The sequence below is a fragment of the Bos grunniens genome, chromosome 16 (assembly GCF_055505025.1).
Source record: "Bos grunniens cultivar Pamir isolate PY7600 chromosome 16, Bosgru_T2T1.0, whole genome shotgun sequence".
Lineage (NCBI taxonomy): Eukaryota > Metazoa > Chordata > Mammalia > Artiodactyla > Bovidae > Bos > Bos grunniens.
The window spans coordinates 29362916-29388491 of NC_141180.1; the positions used below are offsets into that span (position 1 = coordinate 29362916).

Genomic DNA, 25576 nt, shown 5'->3' on the forward strand with positions numbered 1-25576 from the left:
CCTTCCTGGCCCCGCGTTCTTCCCTACCTCGCGCGCTTGCGCGCCGGCTGGGAGGAACTCGGCGTCTCGGCCTCAGCGGGCGGTCGGGCGGACGAGCGCGCGCCCGCGGTGAGGGAGGCGGGCCGCGCGCGCCGGTGGGAAGCGTCCGGCTGCCACAGCGCCAGCTCCATCGTAGTCGCTGCCGCCTGGGTCCCGCTCGCCCCTCCTCCCCGCTCCCCCGCCCGCCGCTGCCCGGGCGCATGCGCCTCCGGAGCGCGAGGGTCGGCTTCGGGTGTGTGGTGGCGGCAGAGCGGAGCTGCGAGGCCCGAGAGTCAGAACCTGGGGGAGAGGGATGGTCTCTGCACGGGGGGGAGCCGGAGGAGCCGCCGCCGCTGCCGACGCCACCGCCGCAGCCGCCGCCGCCGCCGCCGCCTCCTCGGCGCCCGCCTCCCGGCGCTGACGGGCTCGTACGAAGCCGGCGAGGGGGAACCCGCACCAGCGGTCGCCAGCACACCGCCCAGCATGGTCCGGGAAACCAGGCACCTCTGGGTGGGCAACTTACCGGAGAATGTGCGGGAAGAGAAGATCATCGAGCATTTCAAACGGTGAGTGACACGAGGCCCGGGGCCGCGCTCTCTCCTCGGGCACCGCTGCCCACTCCGGCCCGTTGCCGGCCCCTCCCCGTGCGCGGAACTGGTGAGGGGACCCGGGCCAGACCCACGGACCGGTGCGGAGGGCGCGCGGCTGCTGGCCGCCTCTCTGTCCGCGTCGCGGCGTTGGGCCTTGGCGGAGCGGGCCCGGCTCCCACCCTCTCCCTTCCCAATAAGGAGGCGGCTGTCGCTCGGCCTCAGCGAAGCCGGCGCCGGGAGGGTGTTCTCAGGCTGGCCAGCCGACGGTGGGGTCGCGTCCTTGAGCGCCGCTGCCCCGGTTCGGTGCGGCTGTCCCGGCCAACACGCCCGAACCGAGCTGCCCCTGAGCCCCGGGGACCCGAACCCCTACCCCGCCCCGACAACCCCCGGCCCGGCCAACTCCCGAGTCCCGCAGCAGCTCCCGCTCCTCGCCCTGCGGACGCGTGGATATGTCTGACCTAGAGAGGGTTTTGTGCGAAAGGAAAGGTTATACAAACGGAAAAGTCTTGGTAGGTGACATGGGGGCATCTCGGAACTGGAAAGACACTACTGGATTCTAGGGACCTCTCATGAAGGCTCACAGACCTAGAAACTAAATGGACGCAAATGTTTTAGATTCTCCCCACCTTGTTTTTGTGGGGTTGGGCGGAGGATGGTGTCCGAGAATAAGCTGGTGCGTCTGTTTCGGCTCTTTCGCCTTCCTGCTTTCAGCGCTCTGGGGTCCCTGGATGGGGAGCACGGTGGGGACCGAGCGCTCGCAGAGGAGGAGCCGCCTCCTGCAACAGAGCCCCCGCCGCGCCGGCGCTCCGGCCTCGGGGTCTGAACACTGGGCAGCCTTTATAAGGCTGCTCCCCTCCCACCCAGAATTCCTACATCAGTGGTTAAAAAATGCAAGCCTTTTCAGGTTAAATGTAGCTCTTCTAGAAAGCTTTTTCCCAGAGTGTATTTTTTGTTCAGGGGTTGCAGCAGCGGCAGCAGTAGGGGTAGTAAAGGGTAAATGTTCTTGATACATTTTAGTTACTTAGTAGCGTTCAGCATTTGTTTTTATTTTGTGAAATCACTGTCTGCCATCGCTGATGGAGCCTTCGGTGTGAAATAACCGAAAATGACGCTTTACTGAACAGCGATGTAAATCGAGAGGACCGTGGCAGATACGTGATAGTCCTCGGAAATGACTGTTTCTTCCGATATTCAAGACTTCGGAAGGTTTTAAGTTTGGTTTACTTTTAATTCCTCTTACTATCTAGTGAGTGAAGGAAATTATGGAGCGCCCTTATTAGTGAGTCACCATGGGAAAAATAGGTTGCGTCGCTCGCTCCTGAGCAGCTTGGATCAGGAAATGGAAGCAGCGGCAGCGGAGCTCCGCTCTTTCAAATGGAGGATCATTGATTCTGTTGGTGGTTGCTGTTACTGGGGTATTAAATCTTCACCGCTGGAACGCGCGTCTGCGCGTGTCCGCGTGTGAAAAGGAGCCTGGAATAGTGAGGCCATTCATAACCCACTAAAGCTGTCCTCGGCGAGACTGGAGGAGGCGCGCTTCCAGGGACTCCCGGTGTTTACTACGTTGTGCTGAGAAACCAGGCAGCGGGAAGGCAGGAGCAAAAACTCGCCTGTGTGCCCTGTGACAAAGGGGAGATCTCGGGCTCTTGGGGAAGCAGATGGGAACTCGCTCCCTGGCGCTGCTCCACCCCTTACCCCATACGGAGGCCCCGTATCTTCAATGTTTTGGTGGAAAAATCATTTAGGCGCAAGATTATTGGAGTGGAAAAGCCACTTAGATGCACTTGCTTTTATCTTCTTGCGGACCTTCTCTGTAGGTCTCCGCCTGGGAAATTCGTAGGCACCGACGTGCAAACACGTGCATTGCAGCATTTGCTTTGCCCCTCAGTATTACGTGGCCAGAAGTGTCATTTCGGCATTATGCAGATTCTAGAAAGAGTGTCTGCCTGTCGCGGGCAGTTTGACTCCCCTGGCGAGATGAGAGGTTCGAGAGGAAAAAGGAAGTCATCCGAGGGAGTCTTGGAAGGTTTTTAAGTAGATGGTGCTGCCGTCCGGCCTGTGTGAATGACTTTCTAAAATGGCGGCCAGGACCCACTTTATGTGGGAATCAGCAGAGCTGATCTCAGAATGCACAGAGGGAGGAGCGGGCGGAGGATGCGAGCTGCCTTGGAAGGCGGCGGTCTGCAGAAACGTTACAGTGTTAAAGACGGTTTAGCTGGCACATTGCTCAGGACTGCATTTAAAGCAGTGTGTTACCTATTGCAGAGCAAAAGCAGATGCTATTGGTAAAAGCAGATTATCTTAAAACTAAGTAGACCGAGTGTCCCTGACACTCTTTTATATTTTTAAAACGACTTTTGAGAATTTTAAACATGTTTGCTCTTATGTTTGGATAGATAGTGCATTCTTAGTGGGTTTAGAGAGTGTAAAAAGGTTTACAGAAAAATCTTCCCTTTACCCCAACCCTGGGAATTCCAGTTCCCACCCCCCACCCCCTACTCCCCTAACAGGTAATCTCTATGTCTGGCTTCTTGTTTATCCTTAAACGTGTACAAGAAATATTCTTGCTGATCCAGCTGTGGCGCTAAATGGACTTTGTTTGGAGAAATTCAAGGTCTTTTATCCTTATTGTAGAGAACGTTTTGTAAAATGTGAGATTGCTATAGGGAGGGAAGCTAAATGTGAATAAGTGAAAGGGATAAAACAGTGGTTGGACCAGAATAGTAGCTTTGCAAGAAAATTGAAGAATATTGACTTCTGATGTCTTCTAGAAATCATAATGAGAAAAACCATGCCTATACCTATACTAAGACTGAGGTTAAAGTACCTACTTTCACTGTTTTCCCTAGCTGATTTCAACATTAACTAATAACTGTTTTACGGGATTAAGTAGTGTACACTGGGAATACATTATATAAAACGTTTCAAAATGAATGTTCTTGTAACGGTGATTAGGCTTTGTAGTAAGTGTTTGAATTTTAAAGAATGATTCAAAGAGACAGCTTTGGGAGCAGGGTAGTTGAGAAGCATTTTGGGATGGGGGTCGATCAGAGCCAATTCTTTTATTTATATTTTGATCAGTGTTTGGTAGAAAATAGATTGAAGGAAGCTTGCTGATTTGGCTTTTTTCTCTGTGCCAAAGAAACACCAAACCTTTAGAATGTAATCAGAACATTTTCAAAATTTGGCTTTACTTTCTTGCAATAAGAATAATATAATGTGCTCATTATTTTAACAGCATTCAATATACTGATTGAAAAGAATTAAGTATTTCTGAATCAAATTTTATTTAACAAAGATCCATTGCAGAGACTGTATTTGCACAATAGAGAAAGTCCTTTTCTTTGTATGGTGTGTTAGCTGGATTGAAGGGGGATGGGAGGAGTTATACAACAATTGGTTGCTGTCTTAGTTGTTAGAGGGAGAGGTGTGTGTGCTGAGGCAGCTCCCTGAATTAGAATGAGCCAATGAATAAAACCCTTTAGAAGGAAAAAAACTCTCTATTTTATTTTCAGATTTGAAGTAAATCTCATATACAGGTTCTTCCCGTCCATTCTCAGTTCTAAAGAATAGGTTGAAGATCTTACAGAGGGTGAGCAAGGTAGTAGTTCATGTAAAAATTTTTGTCAAAGAATGAAACTCAGTTTTAGCTGGTATGTATGTTACATTACATGAATTTGGATAGCTTTACTTCTGGGACACAATAATAAAGTATTGTGGTAGAGTTTCCTTATCCTCACATACTCTATGACTAGAGATATTTTTAGACTTAAACAAATTTGACTCATCCTAGCCTGCATCACTGCTTTATGGTTTATTCTTTTAGGCTGAGCCGGTTTCTATGAAGAAACACCTCTGTTTCTGAATATTATAATTTTGAATACCTATTTTTGTGATAGGCTTTTGCACATTAAAACAATGAAGTAAAATACTTTTATACTTATCTTGAAAAATAGCATTAAAAATTAACACAGAATGCTTGAAATTTTGTATTTTATTTCTTGAGTTAGAAATGCCGCTGGCAGATTGGAGGAGAACAGAGGGCTCAGTGCCAAGAAGAAAGAAGGTGTTTGACTTGTGTAGAGGGCACCTTTTTCCAACTACCTTTCTTGTAGACTGATTACTCAGGTGTTGTATTGTTTGGTATGCTTATGAAGAGATTTCAGGCTTGAATTCGGAGACATTTTTAATCTTGTGAGCACTAATGCTTCAGAAAGATGTACAGATGTTACAGGGATAGTGGTAATTTGAAATTTTTTCCAAATAGTCTTCCAAGTCTCATTTTCCCCTTAGTTTCAAATTTTGCTCAAATTTCTTAAAAAACTGAATTTTTTTTGTGAAAACTAGCATATTCCGATTGGGAACTATATGTTTGTTTTTTTTGCTTTTTCTTTTAAGAGTCCCTAGTGTTTGAGCTGTATTAAACTAGTCCACAGTATTTAGAGTAAACATTGCAGTCTGAAAATACCTTGAGTGTATATAATCGTTAAAATTGTGCTCCCCAGTGTAATTATTGGATGCTTTGAAATAAATTGTTGTTCATCAACTTTAAATAGACATATATTAGTCTGTTGAACAAGGAGACTAACTAAAGTAACACTTTTCTATATTAAAAACACTTTAATTTTTTCTTTATTATATGCCTTCTATCTGCTTATATTTTGAGTGAAAATAGCATGCTCTGTTGTGGAAATCAATTAGGATGTTTAATCAGCTTATTATAAATTATATAATTTTGTGTGCTGCTAGCTTTTTTTTAGTATGTGGAAGTATGCTTTGCAGTGAGGTGTTCTTGGTGTAATGTTAAAGTATTGAGACAGTCACATTTTTTTCCCCTTACATGTGTCTCTCTCTGCCAAGTTAAAAATTTTAAACATCTTAAAAAAACCCACAGTGGTATGTCTCTATAAAATCCTAACTTAAATTTAGTGAATTCTTGGATTAATTACTTAGGATTTCATTTTGATTATAGGATGAATTGAAATCTAGCATGTTTAAAGATTTTTATTATATGAGAACTGCTCCGTTTCTTACAGTTAAGGAATATTTGTGGAACATTCAAATGGAAAACATTTATTATTACTTTTGTTTTATATTTGGTTCTAGATTTTTGGTCCAGCATTAAACTTCGGGATTATGTGTATGTCTTTGTATCTTTGTATTAGATGCTGAGTTTCGGTTACATTGACAAATGAAATGAAGATTTTTCTGGTTATATCTTGTATTGATTTTGTTACAGTCTTAATCATGTTTATGCACAGTATATGTACTCTTACATATGATCCATTTATAATTTCTTTGGGCTTCCCTAGTGGTTCAGATGATGAAGAATCTGCCTGCAGTGCAGGAGATCTGGGTTCAATCAAAGGATTGGGAAGATCCCCTGGAGAAGGGAATGGCTACCCTATCCAGTATTTGTGCCTGGAGAATTCCATGGACAGAGGAGCCTGGTGGGCTGTAGTCCATGGGGTTGCAAAGAGTTGGACAGTACTAAGCGACTAACATAGTTTCTTTGATTCTTAAAATAGGCTCAGTGATTTTTCTTTTTTTAACTTTCACCCAATCATTTTATTCCTTTTATTTAAAAACTAAAATATTTGTACTCTGCTTAAAAACGTTTTGTATTTTACATTTGACATATAGTGATTTGCATCTTTTGTAAGTCAGTAAATTGGTAGGTATGAATTTTTTTTCAGGCATTACTTTTTTTAAAAGAATAATAGAGCCCACTAAAGAAGTTTGTCAGCTTTTTTTTTTTTTTAAAGATTTATTTAATTATTTATTGGCTATGGTGGGTCTTCGTTGCTTCAAGCAGGCTTTCTCTAATTGTGTCTAGTTGTGGCAAGTGGGGGCTACTCGTTGCAGTGGCTGCTCTTGTTGAGGAGCACAGGCTCTAAATGTGTGGGCCTCAGTAGTTGCAGTGCATGGGCTTAGTAGCTGTGGCACACAGGCTTAGTTGCTTCATGGCATGTAAGATCTTCCCAGACTAGGGATCAAACCAGTGTCCCTTGTGTTGCAAGGCAGATTCTTAACCACTGGACCACCAGGGAAGCCCTTCAACTATTACTTTTTAAAATTCATGCTTCATGCTGTCTGCATTAAAGGCTCTTTTTTACTCAAGATTTAAAATTTTTTATTAATTTTTTTTTCCCCCAGGGAGCTGCATGTTGTGGCATGTGGGATCTTAGTTCCCCAACCATGGAACCAGCCCATGCCCTCTGCAGTGGAAGTGTGGACCCCTAGCCACTGGACTGCCAGGGAATTCCCCACTCAAAATTATTTAAGTCATCTGAGATTAAAAGAAAAAATATATTAAAAGTTTAGCACTTTACTATATCAAAAGGATATTAGATTGTTCAATGAAAACTATTGCCATTTAGACCAGAATTTAGGAGGAGGTACTTAAATTTGTCTTGGAAAATGCTGTATCTTTATTTTCACTAACTTCTTATCAGAATTTAGCATTTCTGTCAACTCTTAACTGTATCGTAGTGTAGTACCAGCATGGTAGTATGAGCAGTACCTGTGATGATCGCCAACACCAATCAGATGTATTTTCATATTTCACATTACGGTTGTTGCAGACATCTCATTTATGCTCATCACAACTTGAAATGACAATAACTTTTAGACCTGCTAAATACTTCTATTTAACGCATTAATAAAGATGTATACACACACACACACACATATACACACACACACACATATATATGTTTGTGTATATATGGGGGCTTCCCTGGTGGCTCAGATAGTAAAGAGTCTTCCTGCAGTGTGGGAGACCTGGGTTCAATCCCTGGGTCAAGATCTGTGTCTATGTATGTGCAGATTACTGCAGACAGCATGAAGCATGAATCTCTCTCTCTACACACACACACACACACACATGATACTGTATGGTCAATCTGTGTTGTGGATATACTTTTAAAATTCTACCTTGGAGAATTTGAACATACACAAAAAGTAGAAAAATAGTAAATTAATCCTGTGTACCATTTAAAAAGCTCCAGTGACCATCAACCATGACTTATTCTGCTTTATGAGGAAAAAGAAAACACAGTAAGGGATGGGGAGTAATGGGGGTGGCGTGATGAGGAAGGCCTCTTTGAAAAGATAACATTTGATTCACAGGAATGAAGACCAGTCCAAATAACTAGATCCACTGCCTAACCGTTATTTTTTTCATTTAAAATTTATTTTGAAATAGTTAAGGAAAAGTACAAAGAATTCCCACATTCCCTTCGCACAGATTCCTCAGTTGTTAGCATTTTGCCAAATTTCTTCCATTACCTTCTCTTGTTGTCTCCTGGCATATCATCCTTTCACCCTTTATTCTCCAGTGTGTACCTCCCGAAAACAAAGACATTTCTGCATTTCACCGTACAGTATTCTCAGCCAGGAAATCAACACTGGTATAACAGTATTAGCCAATCCATAGACCTCATTCAAATGATGCCAGTCATCCCAGCAATGTCCCTCTTTCCTTTTTGATCCAGGATTCTAGCCAGTACCATGTATTGCCTTTGGTTGTTGGGTGTCATCCTTCTGTAACAGTTTCTTACTCTTAATTCTCATGTGCCTCATAGCCTTAAAGAACATAGTTCTTTCAGTCTGTAGGCTGACCTTCCACCCAGGTCTGTCCAATATTACCTTATGACCAGATCACGTCATGCTTTGTTGGCAGATATATCACAGAAATAATTCTGTGCTTTATCAAAATATGGAAACAGTATGGCTCCATCCCACACTGGTGATGTTAACTTTGATCACCTAGTAAAATTAGTGTCTTCACTATTTCCCCCCTTTTATTTGATTAACATTTTATGGGAAGATATCCAATATTGTACTCATAGTCTTTTTTCCATCATCAGCCCTAAACCCGGTAGCCTTAACATCCTTTGATAACTTTTTTTAATGTTTTCATTTTTGTTTGGCTGCATTGGGCCTTGGTTGTGGCATGTGGAATCTAGTTCCCTGATCAGGGATTGAACCCAGGCTCCCTGCACTGGGAACTAGGAGTCTTATCTACTGGACCACCAGGGCAGTCCCCTCATTGTTAACTCTTGACTATTATATACTGCTGTGATTGTTGCAAATGATAATCTAGTACTGTGATTACTTCCTCAGTAATTCTGCTGTAGGTAAGAATTTTCCATATATATATTTGGAAATATATGTATATATTTTTATGTACATATATAAATATATATTTATACATATGTACAAAGTATAAATATGTACATTGAGAATATATATACATTTTGAATAAAGGTGAAAGAGAGTGAAAAAGCTGACTTAATACTCAGCATTCAAAAAATGAAGATCATAGCACCCAGTCCCATCACTTCATGGCAGATAAATGGGGAAACAATGGAAACAGTGCAGACTTTATTTTCTTGGGCTCCAAAATCACTGCAGATGGTGACTGCAGCTTGCTCCTTGGAAGAAAAGCTATGACCAACCTAGACAGCATATTAAAAAGCAGAGATATTACTTTGCCAACAAAGGTCCATATAGTCAAAGATACAGTTTTTCTGGTAGTCATGTATGGATGTGAGAGTTGGACCATAAAGAAAGCTGAGCGCTGAAGAATTGATGCTTTTGAACTGTGGTGTTGGAGAAGACCCTTGAGAGTCTCTTGGACTGCAAGGAGATCCAACCAGTCAATTGTAGAGGATATCAATCCTGAATATTCATTAGAAGGACTGAGGCTGAAGCTGAAACTCCAGTACTTTGGCCACCTGATGTGAAAAGCCGATTCATTAGAAAAGACCCTGATGCTGGGAAAGATTGAAGGCAGGAGGAGAAGAGGATGACAGAGGACAAGATGGTTGGATGGCATCACCGACTCAATGGACATGAGTTTGAGCAAAGCTCCTGGAGATGGTGAAGAACAGGGAAGCCTGGTGCTGCAGTCCATGGGATTGTAAAGAGTCGGACACGACCAAGCAACCAAACAACAACAATATATATTTGGAAATATGCGTGTACATACAGGCACACATATATATGATTTCCATTTTTTTCTGTAGGTTTTAATTCAGGGCTTGCTTATTTTGATACCTAAATCATCCTAGATTTGACCAGTGGGAACCCCTTCAAATTGGCTACTTTGCCCTTTTGCTATCTCCCCACTATTCTCTTAAACATTTATTTCTGGCAACAACAAAGGCTCATCTTGTATTTTCCCTCCCCTAGTCCTGGAATCAACCATTTGTCCAAGAAACTCTTGGTTCTTTTCATGAGGGATGGTATTTAGAAACCAAGATCTGGGTGCAAGTTTTCTCACTGGTACAGAGATAAGAGGATGTGTATTGTGTGTGTATATGTATACAACCTGTTCATTGACTGCATTAAAGCTTATGACTGTAGATCACAAGCTGGAAAATTTTTTAAGAGATGGAAATACCAGATGATCTTATTTGTCTCCTGAGAAACCTGTTTGTGGGTCAAGAAGCAGCAATTAGAACCTTACACAGAACAACTAACCAGTTCAAAATTGGGAAAGGGGTATGAGAAGGCTGTATATCATCACCCTGCTTATTTAACTTCTTTGCAGAGTACATCATGCAGAATGGCAGGCTGGATGAATCACAAGCTGGAATCAAGATTGCAGGGAGAAGAGTCAGCAACCTCAGATATGCAGATGATACCACTCTAATGGCAGAAAGTGAAGCGGAACTAAAGAGCCTCTTGATGAAGGTGGAAGAGGAGAATGAAAAGGCTGGCTTAAAATTCAGCATTCAAAAAACTAACATCATGGCATCTCATCCCATCATTTCATGGCAAATAGATGGGGAAAAAGTGGAAGCAGTCACAGATGTTATTTTCTTGGGCTCCAAAATCACTGTGGACAGTGACTACAGCCTTGCTTCTTGGAAAGGTATGACAAACCTAGACCAGTCAATCCTAAAGGAAGTCAACTCTGAATATTCATTTGAAGGACTGATGCTGATGCTGAAGCTCCAATACTTCGGCCAACTGAAATGAAGAACTGACTTACTGAAAAAGACTCTGATGCTGGGAAAGATTGAAGGCAAAAGAAGAGGGTGGCAGAGGATGAGATGTTATCACTGACTCAATGGATGTGAATCTGAGCAAACTCCAGGAGATAGTGAAGGACAGGGAAGCCTGATGTGCTGCAGTCCATTGGGTCACAAAGAGTTGGACACGACTTGGCAACTGAGCACCACCACCACCAAATGTATACATATATATACATTACATGTACCACTATATCATATATTTAAAAGCTGTGTTCACACATGTTTCCATACATGAAGATTCTTTCTGAACTCCCCATTTCCATGTTTTTAAACTGCTTCTCAGACAGTGAGAAACCTGACTGTTGTTATTCTCAATGTATTTGCTTCTTTACCTAGAGTCATGTTCTCAGTGTAGCTAATAGCCCAGCCACTCTGCCTCATCTACCTTTGGGCTCCTCGCCCCTGCTGCCGCTACATCAAATCCTCTCTCTCTTGCCTATTCTCTTTGAAAACCAACACTGGGGGGGAGGTGAAAGGCAAGGCAAGGAAGGTGGAAGTGGAAATTACTTGAATGTTTTTGTCTTCAATTTTTACCTTATAGGAGACAACTTGTGGATGGATGAATCACCTGCCTCTAATGCCATTTATAGGCAGATTTAGAGCAACCTCACTTTTTAAACTGTTGGTTTTGATTCTACTTCCCCACTGACTTTATGACATGAGGTTAATCACAGGATCAATATGAGCTGTATTATATGCTTAGTCATTCAGAAGAGGGAATGGTAAGAAACTTGTTTTTTAGGAATAACATTAGGTCCCATCATTGCTCCATGTATTTGGGTGTTAGTCATTCACTTTATGTGATATCTCAGCAAATTTTGCTCTTGTTCTACTTCCCCCCAAACCTTACTGACCTCAACCTTATTTCTTTTTTTGTTTTAACTTAAATTTTTAAAAAGTAATTTTAAATTAGTAAATTTTAATTTAATTCTTAATTGAAGTATAACCGACATAACCTTATATTGATTTCAGGTATACAACATAATAAAATTTTATTTGTATATATTGCAAAATGATTACCATTAGTTAACATTCCTCATCATACATAGTTATAAAAACCATTTTTTTTCTCGTGATGAGGGCTTTTAAGATTTACTCTCATAGGAACTTTCACAGTATTAACTACAGTCACTGTGCTATACGTTATGTCCCTGTGACATTCACTTTATTACTGGAAGTTTGTATCTTTTGAGTCCTTTCATTCCACCCATCTCCACACTCACCAGGCGCTGATCTTTTTTCTGTATCAATAAACTTTTTTTGTTTTAAAGAATTCCCATGTAAATGAGATCAAATGGTATTTGTCTTTGTCTGACTTATTTCACTTAGTATTATGCCCTCAAGTTTTATTCATTTTGTTCCAAATGTCAAGATTTCCTTTTCTGTGGCCGAATAGTATTCCATTCTGCGTGTGTGTACATATATACACAGCCCATATGTCACATCTTCTTTATCCATCCATTGATCTGTGGATACAGATTGTTTCTGTATCTTGGCTTTTGGTAATAAATGAATATTGCAGTGAACGTGAGGATGCATATATCTTTTCAAATTAGTGTTTTTGTTTTCCTTGGATATATACCCAGAAGTGGAATTGCTGTCATATGGTAATTCCATTGTTAATTTTTTGGTGAACCTCCATACTGCTTTCTATAGTGGCGGCACTCAACTTTCTTTTTCCCCCTCCCTGTATATTACTCTTCGTCCCTGTCCAAAGAATTGCTTAATAAGTTAAGAACTGTATTCCTTTGCACAAGCCCTACAATGTGTATAGTTGGTATTATTTTGAAGTAGCTCCCAGACATCTTACTTAATCCATAAATATTTCAGTGTTTATCTCTAGAAGATATGCACCAATACTGTGGTATATCTGTATTTCAAATACTCAGTCTGACTGGGGCATTTGAATAGGGATATACCATTGGCTCAATTACAAACTTGAGCCAGTACTCAAGTTTGCAATTGCTTTAAGAATTTTTTTTTTTTAACTCAAGCTCTAAATAAAATACTTAAGATTTATTTTAAAAATTTTGTTGAGGTAAAATTTGCATACAATAAAATGTACCTGCTTCAAGTGTTGAGTTTGTTGAATTTTGAGTAATGTAGGCATCCTTGTAATCACCACCACTACCACAGTCAAGATACTACATTTATTTACTTATTGATGGACATTAAACTATTTAAATTTTTTTTAATCTTTAAGTTTTAATCTCTCTTTACAGCTTAATTTGTTGGAAATCAGGTTGACTGTAGAGTTTCTCATAGCATGTGTTTTGCTGATTACATTTTTGTCCTGTGGTATACATTAACATCACCTTTTGTCCTGTGTATTTCCTATATGTTCAAAAGGGCCTATTTTTGAATATTTGATAACTGTGTTTCAATATAATTGGTTTCCTTGTAATTCATGCATTTTATTTTCCTTATGACCCCCTAGACTGTAGCCTGCCAGGCTGTTCTGTCCGTGGAATTTTCCAGGGAAGAATACTGGAGTGGGTTGCCATTTCCTTTTCCAGGAGATCTTCCCAACCCAGGAATCGAACCCAAGTCTCTTGCATTGTCAGGGGGATTCTTTACCACTGAGCCTTTAATTTAATAATATTCTGAGAAAGGGTTTATAGGTTTCACAAGATTGTCAAAGCAGTCCAGGGAAAAAAGTTTAAGAAACATTGGTTTAGGCAAACCATTAGGTTAAGAGTAGAATGCTAGCAGTATATTTAAGTATTGATTTTAGCCTTGACCTAAAAAGGTTCAGGTTAAAAAGTTAATCACTGAAAAACTTTGACTTGAAAATGAGATGAAGTAGTGTCCTTTGAAATAGCTTGATTCTTTCCCTCTTTTTCCTCATTGTAAACAGATTCAGTTCAGTTCAGTTGCTCAGTCGTGTCCGACTCCTTGCAACTCCATGAATCGCAGCACGCCAGGCCTCCCTGTCCATCACCAACTCCCGGAGTTCACTCAGACTCACGTCCATCGAGATGGTGATGCCATCCAGCCATCTCATCCTCTGTCGTCCCCTTCTCCTCCTGCCCCCAATCCCTCCCAGCATCAGAGTCTTTTCCAATGAGTCAACTCTTCACATGAGGTGGCCAAAGTACCGGAGTTTCAGCTTTAGCATCATTCCTTCCAAAAAAATCCCAGGGCTGATCTCCTTCAGAATGGACTGGTTGGATCTCCTTGCAGTCCAAGGGACTCTCAAGAGTCTTCTCCAACACCACAGTTCAAAAGCATCAATTCTTCGGCACTCAGCTTTCTTCACAGTCCAACTCTCACATCCATACATGACCACGGGAAAAACCATAGCCTTGACTAGATGTACCTTTGTTGGCAATGTCTCTGCTTTTGAATATGCTATCTAGGTTGGTCATAACTTTTCTTCCAAGGAGTGTCTTTTAATTTCATGGCTGCAGTCACCATCTGCAGTGATTTTGGAGCCCAAGAACTGCTCTTTTTCTTGGGGAATTTTTTTCTGTTTTTTTTCATCCTCCTCCCTCCCCCATTTATCCTAAAAATCATGGAATCTTTAGGTTTTTAGGATTATTCCTTTTAGTCAGCTTTAATTCTTTTAATGATGTGAATTTCAAGCACGTCCAATGTTAGAATTAAATGCCATATTAGATATTGATTTCTGTTATATAGATGGGTCTAGCCTTAAAGAAAACAAGATTTGTTAAAAATCTCAATTTATGGAGTGTCTTTAATTCAGTTAGTATGTGATATTGTATATAAAACAAGACAGGGAATTCCCTGGCATTCCAATGGTTAGAACTCCATGCTTTCACTGCCTAGGGCCTGGGTTCAGACCCTCATTGGGGAACTAAGATCCTGTAAGCCATGTGGTGCAGCAAAAAAGGACAAAATAGGAAACTAACTCTTCAGTAACACATTTATTATCTAAAGTTGGTACATTTATTTTCTCCAATAAATTAAATGGGTTGGATTTTAAGATTTCTGAGGTCTTTTTAGTTTAGAAAATCTTGTTCTAGGGCAAACTATGAACATGTTAGAACTGGTAAAGGGTCTTTATTGGCATGGATAAATATTTAATGACAAAGCAAGGTATAAAATGGGACATGTAACATGATCTCTATCAGTCACTTCAGTTCTGTCACTCAGTCGTGTCCGACTCTTTGTGACCCCATGGACTGCAGCATGCCAGGCCTCCCTGTCCATTGCCAACTCCTGGAGTTTACTCAAACTCTTGTCTGTTGAATCAGTGATGCCATCCAGCCATCTCATCCTCTGTCATCCCCTTCTCCTCCTGCCTTCACTCTTTCCCAGCAGGGTCTTTTCCAGTGAGTCAGTTCTTCATTCACATCAGGTGGCCAAAGTATTGGAGTTTCAGCATCAGCCCTTCCGATCAATATTCAGGACTGATTTCCTTTAGGATGGACTGGTTGGATCTCCTTGCAGTCCAAGGGACTCTCAAGAGTCTTCTCCAACACCACAGTTCAAAAGCATCTATTCTTCGGTGCTCAGCTTTCTTTATAGTCCAACTCTCACATTCATACATGACTACTGCAAAAACCATAGCTTTGACTAGACGGACCTTAGTTGGCAAAGTAATGTCTCTGCTTTTTAATATGCTGTCTAGGTTGGTCATAACTTTCCTTCCGAGGAGCAAGTGTCTTTTAATTTCATGGCTGCAGTCACTATCTGCAGTGATTTTGGAGTCCCAAAAATAAAGTCTGTCACTGTTTCCACTGTTTCTCCATCTATTTGCTATGAAGTGATGGGACCAGATGCCATGATCTTAGTTTTCTGAATGTTGAGCTTTAAGCCAACTTTTCCACTCTCCTCTTTTCACTTTCAAGAGGCTCTTTGGTTCTTCTTCACTTTCTGCCGTAAGGGTGGTATCATCTGCATATCTGAGGTTATTTGTATTTCTCCTAGCAATCTTGATTCCAGCTTGTGCTTCATCCAGCCCAGCGTTTCTCGTGATGTACTCTGCATATAAGTTAAATAAGCAGGGTGACAGTATACAGCCTTGATGTACTCATTGCCCTATTTAGAACCAGTCTGTTGTTCCATGTCCAGTTCTGACTGTTGCTTCCTGACCTGCATACAGATTTCTCAAGAGGCAGGTCAGGTGGTCTGATATTCCCATCTCTTTCAGAATTTTCCAGAGTTTGTTGTGGTTCACACAGTCAAAGACTTCGGCGTAGTCAGTAGAGCAGAAAAAGATGTTTTTCTGGAACTCTCTTGCGTTTTCGATGATCAGCGGATGTTGGCAATTTGATCTCTGGTTCCTCTGTCTTTCCTGAATCCAGCTTGAACATCTGGAAGTTCATGGTTCACATACTGTTTAAGCATGGCTTGGAGAACTTTGAGCATTACTTTACTAGCGTGTGAGATGAGTGCAATTGTGCAGTAGTTTGAGCATTCTTTGGCCTTGCCTTTCTTTGGGATTGGAATGAAAACTGACCTTTTCCAGTCCTGTGGCCACTGCTGAATTTTCCAAATTTGCTGCCATATTTTCAAATTTGCTGGCAAATTTACTGGCATGATCTCTATGGGGCCGATGAAAATCTGTACATGTAACTCTCTCGTGTATATGCTCACTGTGTCAACTTTTGATACGAATGGTGTTTTGATTGATAACTGAAATCTTAAAGTGAGAGATGAATGAGTATAATATTAAAAGCTCTTGCAAGCCAAAGAAAAAGAAAATTTGGTTCTGCCTGTCATTCTTCATAATGAATAAGAGTCACTGGAATGCTGTGAAGATTTTAAAAAAGTATATATTAATGATTAGTTGGATAATAAAAGAGCTTACTATATCTAAATACTGTGTATCCATCATGCAAAAGATAGGCATATCAGTTCTTTTCAAGTGAATCATTCTGCTAAATAGCTATGCTTATCAATCAAAAATAGCCTTTCTTAGGTCCAAATTTAAGTGGTCTTTGTAAAGTTTCAAACAGTTTTAAATTATATTGCAGTTAATTTTAAAAAATGGTGTATGTGCCTTGTTATGCTAATCTAAGGTATATAAGAATATACTCTTAATTTTTCTTGTCACTTATAGCGCCCCATTTTATTTTACTTTTTAATGAACCAGCCCTTTCCATGGTGGTTTTTGACACAGATTATTCCATTTCAGCATAAGTTTGCTTTGCCAGAGTAAAAGTAGGTGTATAAAAGGAACTTGCATCACAGCTTGGGGTCTCACAGGGTTGTGACATTAGATTTCCTTTGTGTTGATCTTATTGGAAATTTGACGGTAAAACATTTTTGCTTATAAGAAAAAGCTTTTTAGTTCTAAAGATGATAATTAGACTAAAGTGTTGACTGAAGAAGTTTGCTTATTAATACTTTTGGGAATGATTGGATAGAGACTGGTGACTTAATAATTTAATGGATTTAATTTTGTGCAAGGTTTTTTTTTTAATTGGGAAGCATGATTATTTAAAAGTTTATAAACCATTGGAATTAAGTAGAAAAACCCAAATGCCTTTTAAGATTAGAGTGGTACATTTCTTTAATCTGGAAATACAGGTAGTCTTTAAAGATTTTACAAAACTACAATGGTGGATAAAAAGACTATGAAATTTGTGTATATTATAAAAAGATCACATTTCTGTCTTGATTTTATTCTATCTAAGCAACTAAATATTATGAAATTAGGATAGAAATGTAATCAAGTGAAATATTAGAAGGAATTTATAAATTTCTTAGTCTTTTTTAAACTGTTATTTTGTTACTACTACGAAGTAAGCCATAGATTAGAAGTTAGTTTCCTTTTCAGTGACTGTACTGTAATAGTCCTATTAAACCAGGTAGGGGAAGGCAATGGCACCCCACTCCAGTACTCTTGCCTGGAAAATCCCATGGACGGAGGAGCTGGGTGGTCTGCAGTCCATGGGGTCGCTGAGGGTTGGACACGACTGAGAGACTTCACTTTCACTTTTCACTTTCACGCATTGGAGAAGGAAATGGCAACCCACTCCAGTGTTCTTGCCTGGAGAATCCCAGGGACAGGGGAGCCTGGTAGGCTGCCCTCTATGGGGTCGCGCAGAGTCAGACACGACTGAAGCGACTTAGCAGCAGCAGCAGCAGCAAACCAGGTAGGAAGCACATTTTCTGAGATTCTGTTTTTATTTTCTTTAGATGTATACCCAGAAGTATTTTCAAAGAGACCTTTGCATTTATACCCCTTCCTTCCTTTCTTTCTTCTCTACCCTCCTTCCCTGAGGTCTTCATTGCTGCATGTGGGCTTTCTCTAGTTGCCTTGAGCTGGGGGTGCGGTCGGGGTGGGGGGGGAAACTCTTTGTTTTCTTTGGTGTGCGGTCTTCTCCCTGCAGTGGCTTCTCTGGTTGCAAACACAGGCTTCAGGCACCCGACCTATGGGCTCCATGGCTGAGGCTTCAGTTGTTGTGGTGCACTGGCTTAGTTACCCTGAGACATGTGGGATCCTCCTGGACCAGGGATTGAACCCATGTCCCTTGCATTAGCAGGCAGATTCTTATCCACTCTACTACCAGGAAAGTCTAAGTGAGTATTTTTGATTTCCAGTATTATGTTAGGAAAGGAAATTCTGACTTATGCTACAACATGGATGAACCTTGAAGACATCATGCTAGGTGAAATAAGTCACAGAAGAACAAACACTGTATGCGTCTACTTACATTAACTACCTGGAGCAGTCAAATTCATAGAGACAAAGTGGAATGGTGGTTCCATTTTTTGTTTTTAATTGTTATAAGCAGTACTGCTTACTAAGAAATCTTGTACACTGAGATGTGCAATTATACATGAATGAAAAATTCCTGTGAATGAAATTTCTGGGGATGTGTACTTAGTTCTGAATTTCTTTTTTCATTTATTTTTGACTGGGTCACAGGGCATGCGGAATCTTAGTTCACTGACCAGGGATCGAATCTGCACCCCCTGTGTTAGAAGCACAGAGTCCTAACCACTGGATGCTAGGAGTGTCCCGTTAATAAAGACACTATCAGATTGTCTTCCTTAGAGTTTATCTAATTTATACTCCTGCAGACAGTGTTATGAAAATATTATTTTCTTAGACTTTCACTGTTATCTAGATATTAATGTTTAGATTTTTGTTTTACATGGTACTCTTTTTGGATTTTTGAAATTTTGAGTGAAATTATTAAAGAGTTTCCTGTTTAGGTATTTTGCCAATTTTTTGGGGGGGAGCTTCTGTCTCCTTTGATTTGCAGAAGTTTGTATATTTAGGAAATCACTTATTTCTCCATTTGCAGGTATTTTTCCCCATTTGTCTTGACTGCATTTTGCAATTTAGGAGCTATAATTTTTACATGGTTTAATTTATATGGTCTTTTCCTTTATGACATAGGTATTTTATCTCATGCTGAGAGTCTGTAGAAGACTGTACAACAAACTATTAATTATTTATTTTTGGCAGAGAGAGAACACAAATCAGTAAGCTGTTACAAATCATTCTCCACCCCCTTCTTTTTCCACAACTCCCCCATTCCTCCAAGTAGAGCAACATTTTAGAATATTAGCTTTTCCTAAAAATGAGGCTGGGAGCCTGTGGTTGACTTCTCTTTGCTGGACGTAGGGATTCTGAGTCTGTTTTTGCCATCTTTAGTTATTATTTGTACAGTTCTTACTCCAAAGATAGGGTGTGATTAAAGGGGAATATGTTAATTTTTTAAGAGTAGCTTATAGATATGTTTTATACATTTATACTGAAAGAACTCGGTATTGCTGTGAAATGAAGATAGGTTTTGCTTGTCATCTAATGGGTTTCTTATCTTCCTAGGCAGTCATGCCTGAATGTCTTCGATGTGTGCCCATTTACAGGAAACGAGGCATTCAGTTGATTCATTGAGTAGGCCAAAAAGTTAGTTCGGGTATTCTGAAAACCCCGAATGAACAAAAACTTTTTGGCCAACCCAATATATTGAGGGTAACGTAGACACTTGTGACCAAAGGAGACATAAATTCTGATATATTAAAAGACAGTGACAGGGGCTTCCCTGGGAGTCCAGTGGTTTAAGAGTCCACCTTGCAATGCAGGGGACACTGGTTTGATCCTTGGTTGTAGAATATCCCACATGCCCTGGGGCAACTGAGTCCATGAGCCACAACTACCATTTGTTTTTTAGAATAATTGCAGAGTTGTACAGCCATCACCACTGACACCAGAATGTTTTTATCACTCCAGAATGAAACCTATTAGCAGTCATTCCCCATTCTTTCTTTTCCCCGACTTCTGGCATCCACGAATCTTTTCTCCTTCTGTGTGTTTGTCTATTTTGGACCTTTTACATATGAAATCATACAATATGTAATTGGCTTCTTTTACTTAGTATAATATCTTCGAGATTCATCCATTGTTGTAGCATGTATTAGGACTTCATTCCTTTTTATTGCCGAATGACATTCCGTTGAATGGACCTACCACATTTTAAAAACTCCACTCAGCAATTGAACCTTTTTTTTGGCTATTATGAATAATGATATTGTGACATTTCTGTGTTTTTCTGTGGACATACATTTTCACTTCATATCTAGGAGAAGAATTGCTGAATTACATGGTTCTAAGTTGAACATTTTCAGGAACTTCCAAATTGATTTCCAAAGTGACTGTACCATTTTGCCATTTCACCAGCAATGCCTTAGGGTTTAGAAATCTTTGGAAAATCTTAGAAATCTTCTTATCCTAATCACTTGTTATTGTCTGTCATTTTTATTTTCGCCATTGTATTGAATGTGAAGTGTTATCTCACTATGGTTTTGGTTCTTATTTTCCTAAAGTCTGATGTTGTTAAGCGAATTTTTGTGTGTTTATTGGCTGTTTACCTTTTTGGGAGAAATTGCCCATATAGCCTTTGCCTATTTTTAAATTGCAATATGTCTTTTTCATTGTTGAGTTGTAAGAACTATCAGATAAATAATTTGCAAATATTTTCTATTTTCTGGGCTTATAGCAATTTTTCATCCTTTGGACAGGGTAAAACTATTAACTTGTAATTTGTGATTGTCATGCTAACAATTTAAATTTATCTTTGTCATTCTAGATAATTGTTAAAACAGGTTCTTCCTTTGGTTTTTAACTTATTTAAATTGATAATGAGACATATGACGTATTAAAATATCAACATCTTATTTGGTTATGTCCAAATTGCAGGAGTTTTACAATCTAAATATATGATTCTGAGCTACATACTACATTTAATGTGTTGATGTATGGGGAGTATCAGTAATTGTAAATGATGTAGCTTTAATGTCTACCTCCACTATGTTGAGGACCAGAAATAGCTGTGATTTATTTGAAAAGATTGGGATTGTACATTTAAATGGCTAAATAGCTAATTTTATGTTATATTTTATTGCAATGAAAATTTAAAAAAATTTGACCTGTGACTATATAGGAAAATTGTGGCCAGCTCCAGTTTAAATGCTGTTAAGAACCCCTGGAGGAGGGCATGGCAACCCACTCCAGTATTCTTGCCTGGAGAATCCCATGGACAGAGGAGCCTGGCATAGGGTCCATAGACTTGCACAGAGTCAGACATGACTGAATTGACTTAGCACACACACACATAATGCATTTAAATGTCTAGCGGAGTCTGCATTTTGGTATTCTTGAAGTATTTGTAGTCACTGGTATAGGAAATAAAAGTCTAACACAGAGGGGAAACCAGTCTTTTGGTCTAAATATAGGATCAAGTCATTGATTTATAAATTTTGTAATTTCTTCATAAAATTTTATTACTATAAAAGGTTTCTATAAGTGTTGATGTTACAGCATTGTTACAGATAGCTTGGTGGTTGTGAAGGATATATTTATAACCCAACTGTTTGAGTTTGGAAGAGGAATGATTTTGAATATTTTAATAATGTAAAAAATTGTTGTTTAGTTGCAAAGTCGTGTCCAACTCTTTAGCAACCCCATAGACTGAGCCATCAGGAAAGCCCATAAATAGATGTGTAAGGGAGACCAGGTGAAAGTGAAGGAGAATTTGCTCAGTCCTGTCTGACTCTTTGCGACCCTATGGACTGTAGCCCACCAGGCTCCTCCCGTGGAATTTTCCAGGCAAGAGTACTGGAGTGGGTTGCCATTTCTTTCTCCAGGGATCTTTCTGTCCCAGGGATCGAACCTGGGTCTTTCACATTGTAAGCAGATGCTTTTACCATCTGAGCCACCAGGGAAGCCATCGCAGTAAATGTGGCATTATTTAGGGTTATTTTAAAACTCTCTCTTAAAAACTTTTAAGAACTATAGTGTATGTTGATAAATTTAATATTTTTTGATGGTGAACATTTTTGACCAAATAGAAACCAATGTAATATTTTTTGACTTGTGTTTTTGAAAACAAACCTTTTAGGTTTTATATACTACAACTGGTAGCAATCAAATATGATTTCTCAAGTTTATGTTCTCATTTTTAAAAAGTTTAGGTTCTCTTGATTCTTTAAAGCTAGAAGTGAATTAACTTATTACTATAAGCAGTGACTATGTAACTTAAAAAATTCTGTGCATATTACTGGAGACTCTTTGATAGATTCTCTGAAAACCTATAGCTAAGGCTTGATGTTTTTAAAAAAAGGAAATATTATCTAATTGTGATTTTATTATTTTTGTTCTTTTTTTCTTTTTTAATTAGTAAATGTTAGGTAATGTTTCATCTTGAACACTTGAGGACTACTTGAGTACTATAGGAAATGTGTTGTTTTGAAAAGAGTAGACAAAACCAGGAAATCACGTTTACGTTTTGTTTTTGTTGTTCAGTTGCTAAGTTGTGTTCGACTCTTTGAGATCCCATGGACAACAGCATGCCAGGCTTCCCTGTCCTTCACTATCTTCTGAAGTTTGCTGAAACTCATATCCATTGAGTCAGTGATGCCATTCAACCATCTCATCTGTCACCCCTTTCTCCTCCTGCCCTTAATCTTTCCCAGCATCAAGGTCTGTTCCAGTGAGTCAGCACTGCATCAGGTTGCCGAAGTATTCAAGCTTCAACATCAGTTCTTCCAGTGAATATTCAGGGTTGATTTCCTTTGGATTGACTCATTTGATCTTCTTGCTGTCCAAGGAACTCTCATGAGTCTTTTCCAGCGCCACAGTTCAAAAGCATCAATTCTTTGGTGCTTAGCCTTCTTTATGGTCCATCTATCACATCTGTACATGCTGAGTTTTTATGAATATGAAGAGTTAAGCAGCTTTTTTCTTTTTTTTTTTTTTTAAGATTTGGGTGTTTCTAGTCTACTCAGTGTAAAAGAGTAATGTAATAGCTGATGAAGTTCTTTGTTAAATTTGGAGACAAATTTGTATTTTGTTTCCAGAGTGTACTCTCCTTATATAACAATGATGGGGACTGTGAGCCCACCATTTTGATGAAGGAGGCCCATCTGACTTTGTTTTCATAATCTGTGCATTGAGTATTTGGTCCCTCTTTTCAGTATTGCATTTAGCTCTTTGTTATTCAGAATTTAAGCTTAAATATTTGTTTTTCCTGTAGTAGTTTGGCTTTTTTTTTGACGGAGAGTTGCCTGATGCTTCCCTCTTTTCTCTTTCTTCTTTCTAATAGAATAAACCTTTGTGCTCTTGGGCTGAAGTGATTAGTTGTGTATGTGTGTGCATGTTAAAATATACAAAATACAAAATTTATTATTTTAACCATTTGACGTGTACAGTTGGTGACATTACGTGCATTCACAGGGAAGTCCCTGGTGGTCCAGTGGTTGGATTTGGTGCTTTTACTGCCAGGGCTCCAGCTTCCATCCCTGGTTGGGGAACTAATCCTGGAAGATGCTTGGCATAGCCAAAAAAAAGTGTACTTAAAATGTTATGTAACCATTAGCACTATTTCTAGAATTTTTTCATTCCATACAAAATTCCATTCTGTACCATTAAGCAGTATCTCCCCAACCTTTATTCTACTTTGTCTTCATGAATTTGTCTATTCCAGATACCTCATATAAGTGGAATCATAAATTAATTGTCCTTTTGTGTCTGGCTTATTTCATTTAGTATGATGTTTTCAAGGTTTATCCATGTTCTAGCACATATCAAAACTTTATTTCTTTTTATGTCTTAATATTCCATTTTATGTATATACCACATTTCATTTTATTCATTCATCCATTGATGGACACGGGTTGTTTCCATCTTTTGGTGTTTGTGAATAACGACATTGGTGCACATGTACCAACATTGGTACATATGAGGGCTTCCCTCATAGCTCAGTTGGTAAAGAATCTGCCTGTGATGCAGGAGACCCTGGTTCAATTCCTGGGTTGGGAAGATCTGCTGGAGAAGGGATAGGCTACCCACTCCAGTATTCTTGGGCTTCCCTTGTGGCTCAGCTGGTAAAGAATCCATCTGCAATGCAGGAGACCCTGGTTCAATTCCTGGGTTGGGAAGATCCACTGGAGAAGGGATAGGCTACCCACTCCAGTAATCTTGGGCTTCCCTTGTGGCTCAGCTGGTAAAGAATCTGCCTGCAATGAGGGAGACCTGGGTTCGATCCCTGGGTTGGGAAGATCCCCTGGAGAAGGGAAAGGCTACCCACTCCAGTATTCTGGCCTGGAGAATTCTGTGGACTAAGTCCATGGAGTCGCAAAGAGTCGGACACGACTGAGCGACTTTCACCTTCACCTTCACCATCATTGGTGCTCAAATAGTTGAGCCCTTGTTTTCATTTGTCTTGGGTATATACCTAGGAAGTGCTGGGTCATATGATCATTCTTTGCTTAACTTTTGGAGAAAATGCTACTTTTCCACAGTGGCTGTACCTTTTTACAGTTCCAGCAGCTATGCAGGAGGTTTCAGATTTCTCCATATCCTTGCCAATACTTGTTCTGTTCTGTTCTCTTTTCTAATAGCCAGACTAGTGGGTGTGAACTGAGTGGTATTTTATTGTGGTTTTGATTTGTATTTCCCTAATGACTAATGATTTTGAGCATCTTTTTCTGTGCTTGTCTGCCATCTGTATATCTTCTTTGGAGAAGTGTCTTCTCCAGTTTTTAAAAAGTGAGTTAAGATTTCTTAGATTCTTGATACAAGTCATTTGTCAGATACATTTGAAGGTATTTTTTATGTTTATATTTCTGTTTCTATCATTTTATTCCCCAAATTTAAAAGATCCTTTCATCAATTAATTTATCCCACGTAATTTCGTTACATCTAGTTCAGTTGCGTGATGAAACTGGATTTTAGGATTATGTTTCCCTTGTGAGATGTAACAACTTAAATCATACTAGAGAATATAAATGAAACGTCCCACTTTCTGATAATATCAGCTTCTTCAGGGGAAGTGTAAAATTACGATCTTGGATTGTCAGCATGTAAGAGTGTTATATTTAAAAGCGCTGTGCCTGCCTTTTTAAAATGCCAAATTAAAAAAAAAAGCCAAATTACAGGGATATATAAAATACAATTAAGTCCTAATGAAATTAGAAGAATTTTCTTGAATTTTAAAATTCTAGACAATTATGTTTTTACGTGCATGCTTCAGAATATAAATGGTGCCGTACAGGTTTTCTTTTTGTACATAGTAAACAATATTTTTGGAATGAAAATGAGAACATAGAGTCTGTCAAAAGATTTTCTGATGTATTAATTTATATAAACAATTTAGTTATACATAAATTATAAATTTTAACACTTTTTCTTTTAATCCCCTGGAAAAGAGAATTAAATAGCAAAAAATTACATTAAAAATTAGGACTGATACTTGCACATGCACAGAATATTTGAATTTATTTTGCCTTCCAGTAAGGAGTGTTTGAAATCATCTTATTTTTTCAGTAAAATCATTTTCACTTAATGAATTAAATTAAAATGAAATCTGTAGAATAGCTATTTTCAGCTACAGTTTTTACTTGAATAAAAATCTCTTAAGACTGGTAAGTTACTTCGATTATCTTAGGTATAATATCCTATTTTAGGATGTAAAATTCCTAAAAACTTATGAAAGTCAT

General features: G+C 39.5%; 1 protein-coding gene across 5 annotated transcripts in view; it reads left to right on the forward strand.

The window, feature by feature from the left end:
* The first annotated feature begins 249 nt into the window (after window positions 1-249).
* SPEN (spen family transcriptional repressor) overlaps window positions 250-25576 on the forward strand; it is a 92481-nt gene continuing 67154 nt past the window's right edge. For all 5 annotated transcript variants that reach the window (XM_086343854.1, XM_086343850.1, XM_086343851.1 and 2 more), the window contains exon 1: window positions 250-584. Coding sequence is in view for 4 of the 5 variants with exons in the window: in XM_086343850.1 (XP_086199976.1) it covers window positions 502-584 (83 nt within the window). In the remaining variant the exon portion in view is untranslated. The remainder of the gene's footprint in view (window positions 585-25576) is intronic.